This window comes from Agelaius tricolor, unplaced genomic scaffold (genome assembly GCF_023055355.1).
Source record: "Agelaius tricolor isolate 1412-34295 unplaced genomic scaffold, bAgeTri1.0.p SCAF_16, whole genome shotgun sequence".
NCBI classification, from domain to species: Eukaryota; Metazoa; Chordata; class Aves; order Passeriformes; family Icteridae; genus Agelaius; species Agelaius tricolor.
The window spans coordinates 1,095,065-1,105,050 of record NW_027269276.1 but is presented as its reverse complement, the minus strand read 5'-3'; the positions used below and the strand labels follow the sequence as shown (position 1 = coordinate 1,105,050).

At 56.9% G+C, this 9,986-nt stretch overlaps 1 protein-coding gene across 1 annotated transcript; it reads left to right on the top strand.

Annotated features, from left to right (window-relative positions):
• Positions 1-499: 499 nt before the first annotated feature.
• PAQR5 (progestin and adipoQ receptor family member 5) lies at positions 500-9,604 on the top strand. Its single transcript, XM_071441112.1, has 9 exons — positions 500-632; positions 2,792-2,848; positions 3,476-3,650; positions 4,110-4,237; positions 4,664-4,863; positions 6,113-6,239; positions 6,848-6,944; positions 7,486-7,615; positions 8,150-9,604. The coding sequence occupies exons 3-9, from the start codon at positions 3,603-3,605 to the stop codon at positions 8,371-8,373; spliced, it is 954 nt and encodes a 317-aa protein (XP_071297213.1). The 5' UTR covers positions 500-632; positions 2,792-2,848; positions 3,476-3,602; the 3' UTR covers positions 8,374-9,604.
• The last annotated feature ends 382 nt before the right edge of the window (positions 9,605-9,986 follow it).

Here is a 9,986-nt window from a genome sequence, read left to right as displayed (position 1 = left end):
TTCTGGAAAACTGAGGGATAATAATTAATAATAATTAATAATTAACTGAGCCCGCTCATCCCTCTCCATCCCGCTGGGATCTCCCACTCTCCGAACGTTGGGAAAGCCGTTCGCAGTGGAACACTGCAGGAAAAGCAGCGGATTTTTGGGAAGCAGAAGGGGAAACTCACCGGGCTGGGATTCATTCCCGTCCAGCTGGGAATGAATAATCCGGGAATGAGGAGCCGCGGGAGGGCTGGAATTGCCGGGTTCCTCCGGGAGTTTTCCAGAGGCGCCGGGAGCGGGAGATGCTCGGCAGGGCTGGGAATTGATTTTTTTTTTTTTTTCCTGCTTTTTTTCCACTTCCTCGTCGCTGGCTCCGATCCCGGCCGCGTTTGGCCGCGCCGATTTCCGGGTTTATCTGGGAACTTTTTCCGTGGACGAGCCGGGGTTCATCCTCTCCCACAGCCTGGGAATTGCCGGCTCTGGGACCATCCCTGGGCGCGCTTCCCGGCGGGATCGTGCCTCTGGAAAAGCCGCGCCCGCCCGGCCGGGAATTCCATGTGGGCAGTGTTTGTTCCCAGTGAGTAATCCCGGGATTCGGAGGCAGCGCTGGAAAACGCCGCATCCAGCGGCGGCTCCGAGCAGCGCCCGTAAGTCCCGGCTTGTCCCCCTGTTCGGCATTCCCAGCTTTTCCCGCTGATCCCGAGGGTCGGCTCCCGGGAAGTTCGGGAATGGGAATGGGAAAAGCGCCGGGGCAGCGGGAGCATTCCCGGCCCTCCCACGGCTCCCGGCGCGGGCGATCGCGGAATTCCCGGGAAGTTTCACTCGGGAGCGGGATGGGGTTTGGGATCCCGCGGGAAGGACGGGTGGGATCGGCGGATTTCTGGCATGGAAAAGCTGCTGCTCCCGGCGGATCCCGGCGAATTCCAGCGGCAACAACAACAACAACAGCAACTCCCACAAAGCCGCCGTTGTCCCGCCGGGAGCGCTCCTGGCACGGCCCGCGCCGCTCCCGGAGTTTTCCAGCGCTGCTCCCGCTGCCCCCGGCGCCGCTGGAAACGCGAACGGGGCCGCTCGGGAATTCCCGAATATTCCCGGCCCGTGGAAAAGCTCCGCTGGAGCTGGCACGGAGCGAGGGATGTGCCAGGGGGTGGGATCTGCCATGGGGAGGGATAGGGATGCTCCATAGGGAAAGGAGATTCCGTATGGGAGTGTGTGGTGTGGGGAGGGATGAGGAGAGGAAAGGAAAGGAAAAAGGAAAGGAAAGGAAAGAAAAAGGAAAGGAAAAAGGAAAGGAAAGGAAAATGTGCCATGGGAGCTGTGCCATGGGCAGAGGACGGTGACAAGGTGACAGGGCCGGGCTCCTGGCATGGCGGCGGTGCCGGGTGGGGACATCGGTGCCAGGGGGGGACATTCCCCAGGAGCTCCCGGGCCGGAGCTGCGGCTGCAGGGCTGGGACAGCCCCGAGAGGGGTCGGGTGGGACTGCAGGGAACCGGGGGAGGCAGAGGAGGAGGAGGAGGAAATTAAGGAGGAGGAGGAAGAAGAAGAGGACGAGGAAGAAGAGAAGGAGGAAGGAGGAAGAGGAGGAGGAGGAAGAGGAGCTGTGGCAGCCACCTGAGCGAAGCCGCAGCGCTGGCAGAGGTGACTCGCAGGGGTCACAGCCCCGCCATGTCCCCATTCCCATTCCCATTCCCGGGAATGAGCCCGAATAGGAGGAGGAGGAGGAGGAGGAGGAGCAGGAGGAAGCAGGCCCGGCCCGGCCCGGCCCGCAGGGTGTGCCCGGCCCCAGTGACTCACTGTGCTCGCTGCCCTCGTTGTGCTCCCAAACCACAAATTCCTGCCTGAGGCCGGGCCTGGAGCCTCCTCCTGCTTCCCACAGGGAACAGGGAATGGGAACAGGGAAATGGGGACAGGGAACAGGGAATAGGGACAGGGAACAAGGAATAGGGAATGGGAACAGGGAATGGAGAGAGGGAATAGGGAATAGGGACAGGGAACAAGGAATAGGGAATGGGGACAGGGAACAGGAACAGGGAACAGGGAAGGGATCCCTGCACAGGAATGGCTGGGTTGGGATGGATCCAGGTGCTCCCAGCTCAGGGATCCTATCCAGGGGCTCTGGGCAGAATGGGATCCTGCACCTGAGAGGAGCCTCTGGAAAAGCCCAAGCCTCTGGAAGGGCTCATTCCTTTGTCCTCTGAGAATCCCAGAATTCCAGGTCAGAAGGGCCTTAAAACTCATCTCATTCCAGCCCGGCCATCGCAGGGACACTTCCATGAACAGATTCCAGCCTGGCCTTGGGCACTGCCAGGGATCCAGGGGCAGCCATGGCTGCTCTGGGAATTCCATCCCTGCCTCTCCCCACCCTCCCAGCCAGGAATTCCCAATTCCCAATGTCCCATCCATCCCTGCCCTCTGGCACTGGGAGCCATTCCCTGTGTCCTGTCCCTGCCTCCCTTGTCCCCAGCCCCTCTCCAGCTCTCCTGGAGCCCCTTCAGGCCCTGAGCTCTCCCTGGAGCCTTCTCTGGATTCAGGTCCTGTTTCCACCATGGAAAACCACAGGAATTCTGTGGGATCCAGGGGCTGCAGGCTCTGTGGAGCTTTGAGGCAGCACCTCACTACTTCCAGAGCCCCGGGAAGCACTCGATTCCCAATTCCTCATTCCTGATTCCCCATTCCCCATTCCTCATTCCTGATTCCCCATTCCCCATTCCCCATTCCCATCTAATCTTTAACCAGAGGCGTTTCCAGCGGGGTTTTGTTGGTTCATTGCTCTCCTGCCTCATTAATTTTTCCCTCCCTCTCCAGCCGTTCCCGGTGTCCCGGGGCTTTTCCTGGAGCTGCCTCACCCCGGAGCTGGCAGAGGTAGGGCCGGGGTGGGAGGGAATCCCTCAATTCCAGGGGCTGGGAAAAGGGGTTCTTTGGGAATGGCTCTGTGGCACACCCGAGGGCTGGATCCCGCTGGGAATCTGGGATGGCTGGAGCAGCTGGAATGGCAGCCCAGGGTGCTGCAGAGGCTCCGGGAGCTCTCGGGATCTTGGGAATCCAGAGCTTTGGATTCTTCTGGATCCTGGTGGGATTGAGCTGAGGCAGCACCTGGAGCAGGAGCTCCCTTCCCTCTTTTCCTGCTCTGGGTGGGAGGGAAGGAGGGATCACGGAGTTTTCCCTTGATTTCCCAGAGTGCCAGCGCCAGGATCGGGTAAGAGCCGGAGCCAGGATATTCCATGGGACTGGGAAAGGGGATCCAGCTGGGATCCCGTGTTCCTCCACTTCCTGGGATCCTGCATCCTGGGATCCTGAGGTGATCCTGAGGTGATCCCACATCCCTCTGGATCTGTCGGAATTCCCGTCTCTCTGGAAAGTGGGATCAGCCTTGTCTCACTGCTCCCTTGGGATCCCAGCTCCCCATCCCGCTGGGATACAATTCCCTGTGGGATTTGGGATTTGGGATTGGACCCCGTGCTGCATCCCAGGAATTCTCATCCCCTCCAGGCCACCCTGATCCCGGAATCGCCACGGGAGCAGCGCCATTCCTGCGGGATGCGGCCGGGAGGGCTTTGAGGCGCCGTCCTGTGGAAGCTGAGCTGGAAAATCCCGGGAATTCCATCCGGAGCCGGCCATGCCGGGCCCCACGGCCCGGCTGCTCCGCGCCCACCAGGTGCCCGAGGTCAGCGGGAATTCCCTCCCTGATCCCGGGATCAGCGGGATTTGGGATGTGACACACGGGAACAGCAGCGGGGTCACCCCAAGGGTGGCACAGCTGTGTCCTGACTCCAGAATTTTGGGAATGCTCCCCATCCTTTTCCATTCCCATTTCCCATTCCTGTCCCCATTCCCATTTCCATTCCTACCCCCAATTCCAATTCCCATTCCCATTCCCAATATTCCCATTCCCGTCCCTGTGCCTGTTCCCATTTCCATTCCCATTCCCATCCCCCCCCCAATTTCCATTCCCATTATTCCCATTCCCATCCCTGTCCGTGTTCCCATTCCCTGTTCCCAACCCCATTCCCATGATTCCCATGATTCCCATGATTCCCATGATTCCCATGATTCCCATGATTCCCATGATTCCCATTTCCATTCCCATCATTCCCATCATCGCCATTATTCCCGTTATTCCCAGAGTTACCGGGAGCCGGGAATCCTCTCCGGGTACCGCCCTCCCCGGAGCTCAGCCTGCGAGTGCCTGCTCAGCCTCTTTGGGATGAACAACGAGACCCTCAACATCTGGACACACCTGGTGCCCGCCGGGTGAGTGCCCGCGGCCCCGGCACAGCTGGGCACACCTGGGGGTGCCCCTCAACACCTGGGCACACCTGGGGGTGCCTCTTAACACCTGGGCACACCTGTGCACACCTGGGCATCCCTGGGGGTGCCTCTTAACACCTGGGCACACCTGGTGGGTGCCCTCAGCCCCTGGGCACACCTGGGCTCATCTGGTGGGTAACCCTTAACACCTGGCACTCCTGGGCACCCCTGGTCATCCCTGGGCACCTCTGGTGAGTGCTCCTTAACATCTGGGCACACCTGGTGGGTGCCCTCAGCCCCTGGCACACACCTGGGCACACCTGGCACACCCCTGGACACCCCTGGGCACACCTGGGCATACCTGGGCACACCCTCCGAGTGCCCACCATGCCCGGCACTGACCCCTCTCCCCCCCGGCTCCTTCCCCAGGTATTTCCTGTGGCTGCTCCTGTCCCGGCTGGGCGGTTCCTGCTCGGAGGCCGGGGCGGGGCCGTTCCTGGCCTACCTGGGCACGTGCGCGCTGTACCCGCTGGCCTCGAGCGCCGCGCACGCCCTGGGCGCGCTGGGCGGGCGCGGGCGGCACCGCGCGTTCTGCTGCGACTACGCCGCGCTCAGCATCTACGGGCTGGGTCAGCGCCACGGGATACGGGGATTACAGGGGGTTCCTGGGGTCTGGGGATCACGGGGGGATCGTGGGATGTGGGGATTATTGGGGGGGTTTGTGGGATGTGGGAATTATTGGGTGTTTATGGGATTTGGGAATTACAGGGGGTTCGTGGGATGTGGGGATTATTGGGGGGATTTGTAGGATTTGGCAATTCCGGGGGTTTGTGGGATCTGGGGAATTCCTGGGGGTTTGTGGGATCTGGGAATGCCGGGGGGGGGGGGGGGATTTGGGAATTCCTGGGGGTTTGTGGGATTTGGGAATTACAGGTGGTTTATGGGATGTGGGGATTATGGGGGGATTGATGGGATGCGTGGAAATCTGGGGTTGGGGGGGGATTGATAGAATTTGGGAGTTACGGGGGGTTTGTGGGATTTCAGGAATTCCGGGGGGATTGATGGGATTCGGGGAATGCCGGGGGTTTTGGGGGATGTGGGGATTATGGGGGAGTTTATGGGATCTGGGGATGATGGGGGGGGTTGGTGGGATTTGGGAGTTCCGAGGGATTGCGGGATGCGGGAAATCCAGGGAGATTCGTGGGATTTGGGAATTCTGGGGGGGTTTGTGGGATTTGGGGGATGCCAGGGGGTTTGTGGGATTTGGGAGTTCCAGGGGGATTTATGTGATGTGGGGATTATGAGGGGATTGATGGGATTTGGGAGATGACGGGGGATTGATGGGATTTGAGGAATTCTGGGGAGTTTATGGGATTTGGGGAATGCTGGGGGGTTTGTGGGATTTGGGAAATCTGGGGGAGATTGATGAGATTTCGGGAATTTGGGAGGTCAGGAGGAGCTGGGATAGGCCAGATTTACGGGATTTTGGGAATTTAGCCTGGATTTATGGGACGCCACATCCAGAGGGGAGGTTTGAGGTTTGGGGGAAATTCCTGCTCTTCCTTCTCCTCATCCCTGCACTCCAGAGCTCGGGAATGGCCTGGAGCAGCTCCGGCCATAAATAATTTGGGACAGGCCTGGGATTTGGAATAATGGGAATGAGGAAAAATCCCACCCGGCTGGAGGAGCCTCACTGGGAGCACAAGGCAATTCCAGGACATTCCCGCAGCCCTCTGGAATGCTGCCTGTTCCGGAGATTCCCGGCCCTTCCCAATGTTCCAACCCGGAGCTCAGAGCTGAGCCCAGGAGGAGGAGGAATTCCAGGGGAATTCCAGGGAATTCCAGGATTTGGAGCTGACAGCCCCGCTGTGCTTCCAGGCTCGGCGCTGGCCTATTCCGCCTATGTCTTCCCTCTGGAATGGGTCGGGAGCACATTCCATGATTTCTACGTTCCCGTGGCCGTGCTCAACTCCGTGCTCAGCACTGGCCTGTCCTGCTATTCCAGGTAGGATCCAGCGGGAATTTGGGATGAGGGGTTTGCTCACGGGCTGGGCCAGATGGGAGGCGGGGAAGGGGAGAGAGGGAATTTTTCTGTTGGGAAATGAGGAGAATTTGCCGATGAAAACGTGGAGCAACTGGAGGAGCTTCAATTTTTGGGAAGTTCCAAAGGGGATTTGTGGAATCCTGGAATGGTTTGGATTGGGAGGGAAACTTGGAGATGATCCAGGTTCGTTATCCCAGAGAAGCTATCCCAGACTCTGCCATCCTGGAGAAGCTGTGGAATTCCCTGTGTATCCCATGTAGAATTCCTGGTGTTCCCTGGGATATCCCGTGTGGAATTCCCTGTGTTTCCCTGTGTATCGCATGTGGAATTACCGGTGTTTACTGGTATATCCCATGTGGACTTCCCTGTATATTCCATGTGGAATTCCCTGTGTATTCCGTGTGGAATTCCCTGTGTTTCCCAGTGTATCCCATGAGGAATTCCCAGTGTTTCCTGGTATATCTCATGTGGAATTCCCTGTGTATCCCGTGTGGAATTCCCTGTGTATCCCATGTGGAATTCCCTGTGTATCCCAGTGTATCCCACACAGAATTCCCGGTGTTTCCCAGGTTTCTGGAGGCGGAGCGGCCCCACCTGAGCAAAGCTTTCCGAACTTTGGCCTTCGTGTATCCCTACATTTTCGACAGCATCCCAGTTTTCTACAGGGTGTGTATCCCACAAAATCCTGGGAAATTTCAGCTGCCTGGAATTCTTTGGGAAAACAGGCCCAGCTCGGGGTTTGAAAGGCAAACAAACTCCGGCAGGAAAAGGCCCTGGGATATTTTTTCCTGCTCTCATTGCCGGCGAATTCCTCCCGCTTCAAAGGGCTGGAAAATTCCTGCCTTGGGAAGCTGGGAGGGATTAAACTTTTCCAGGGATTGAACTGGAGCAGGGTGGGAATTTGGGCCGGCAGGAATGAAGGTGATGGGAGTGGGGAACTGGGAATGGCTCCTTGGGATTGATGGATCAATCCCGCTTTTTTTCTGGGAAGCAGGGTTGGAGTGGGGCTGAGGGGAGTGGGGAACTGGGAATGGCTCCTTTGGGATGGATGGAGGGAGGGATGGATGGATGGATGGAGGGATGGATGGATGGATGGATGGATGGATGGATGGATGGAGCCATGGATGGATGGATGGATGGATGGATGGATGGATGGATGGACGGAACCATGGATGGATGGATGGATGGCTCCCGTTTTTGCCGGCAGCTGTCCCGGAGCTGCTCCGAGGCCTCGCTCCCGCTGCATTCCCGGCACAGCCTCTGCGCCCTCCTCACCTTCCTGAGCTTCACCTCCCGCCTGCCCGAGCGCCTGGCGCCGGGGAGCTTCGACTTCATCGGTGAGCATTGCTGGGAATGCCAGGAATAAACCCTGGGAATGAACCCCGGAATGCTGGGAATGAACCCCAGGAATGCTGGGAATTAACCCAGGGAATGCCAGGAATGACCCCAGGGGAATGCCAGGAATAACCCCATGGGGTCCCAGGGGTGAACCCAGGGAATGCCGGGAATAAACCCCATGGAATCCAGGGAATAAATTCCTCGGAGCCAAAGATGTTGGGAATAGGAATTACACGGAGGATAAAACCCTAGGAAATGGGAATAGGATTTTGTATAATGATAAAACTCCAGCAATCAGGAGCAGGAATTTGTGGGATAAATATTCCCACAAATACGGAGCGTGCTGAGCATGAGTCAGTCCTGGAATCCTGGAATTCCGGGATGTTTTGGATGGGCAGGGCCACCTCCCACTATCCCAGAGCTCTCCAAGCCCCTGGAGCATTCTGGGGACGTGGAATCCACCTGGCCCAGCCGAACACCCCTGGAATTTCCATGGAATTTCCATGGAATTCTCAGAGAGGTTTCTGTTGCAGGGCACAGCCACCAGGTTTTCCACATCTGCGGGATCCTGGGAACGCTCTTCCAGCTGGAAGCCGTCTCCATGGACATGGCGGAGCGGCGGGGCCGCCTCCCGCTTCCCTCTTCCCTGGAAACCTTCGGATCCCTGGGAATGGGGGCGGCCGCCAGCCTGGCCATCCTCGGGGTCTGCTTCCGCCGCCTCCGCCCGGAGCCTCCTTCCCGGGAAAAATCCCACTAAATCAGGGATTGCCTCGGATTTCCAGGAGCAGTCCCATTCCAGAGGTGTCCATGGGGCAATTGGATAGTCTGGAAATATTTCTTTGGGAATTTCCCAAGGGAAAACTGCACCGGTTTTATCCGTGGATGGGCTGGGAAATGTTTCCCATACTGTTGTTATCCACAGGGAAAGCGTCAAACAATCAGGATTTCATCCCTGAAAAGGGAGGGAAGCGCTCCTGCTTCCCATAGAATCCAGGATCCCTCAGGTCTGCCTTGGAAAATAATCCAGGGAATGTTGGCATCGCCAGCTGGGAGATTCTTGGTGAAGCCAAGCACTCCCTAATTCCCCATTTCCCCTGGGATGTGGAAATCCTCTGGAATTCCAAGCCTTGCACTCAGCCCAAGTGCCTGGGAAGGTGGGATGGAGGGACTGGAGTTTCCCTCCCAGTTTAATTCCCACCGGCTCCACTCTTTATCCAAGAAAAGGGATTCCAGGAGAGAGCCCCAGTGGGATGTTCCTGCAGGAAAGCCCTGCCAGGGTCTCATTCCAGGAAATCCTGAGAAGTTCACTGCTGTGGGAATTCCAAGTTTCCACGGGGTGGGGGGGGAGATGGAATTAAGGAATTGAGGAATTCCATCCTGGATCCTGGGATTTGGGGTGGGAGTCGGGAGAGCTCCACACCCCAACCTCCCGGGATCCCGCATCCTTTAGGGAAAGGTTTTGAATGTTTTGGGATTGGGATCCACGGGGGGATGCCGGGAGAAAAGCAGGATTTGGGACAGCTCAAGGGTTAAAAGCAGCCTGGAATTTTAAAGAATTCCCAGGATTTTCCCTCTGCTGTTCCTTGTTTTCCTTCCCTGCTGCTCCTGGATTTTGCAGGAGGAGCCTGGAGCTCCAGGCTTTTCCAAGATCCAGGTTTTCCTCTTGGATTTCCCTGCAGGAACATGGCACACGCTTTGTTCTTTGGGAATATTTTCCTGGATAATCCCACGGGTCTTCCATCAATTTCCTTTAATTGCCTTTGCCGAGGTCTGACTGCTGCACTTTGGGAGCTGCTGGAATTTGGGATATCACAATAAAATCTGGGATGAACGGGTTAAATATGGGATAAATCAATCCTTGGGAACGCTGAGCGGGATTTTCAGGATATTTATAAGCACTGGAATTGTTTTACCAAAGGTTTTTTTAAATTAATATAAATCACTGATTTTATTCTGCTTAATAATAAAAATATTCCTGGGAAATCGAATTCCTTTGGAGATCATTGCTGATAATTCCAGAGTTTATTTACTTTGGGAGCTGCTGTGACCGGGGAGGAATCCAGCTGGGATTGGAGAGCCCGGAAAAACATCGGGAATCATCCCAGGATTATTCCAGGTCATTCAACTTTTGAACTGAAATCCTCCCGTCCTCTCCAGTGCCGGGAATTTTGGGAAAACTGCATTCCAAAGGGGATGGAATGCCAGAATTCCACAGAATCCTCCGGCTGAACGCATGGAATGGGCGATGCTGGATCTTGGAGCAGGGAGAGGATTTTTCCTGCTTTTTACCAAAGATCTCTGGATTTTCCTCAATTCCCTTCCCAGGAGAAATGAAAACTCCGTGTCCAGTTGTTCCAAGGAAATAAACTG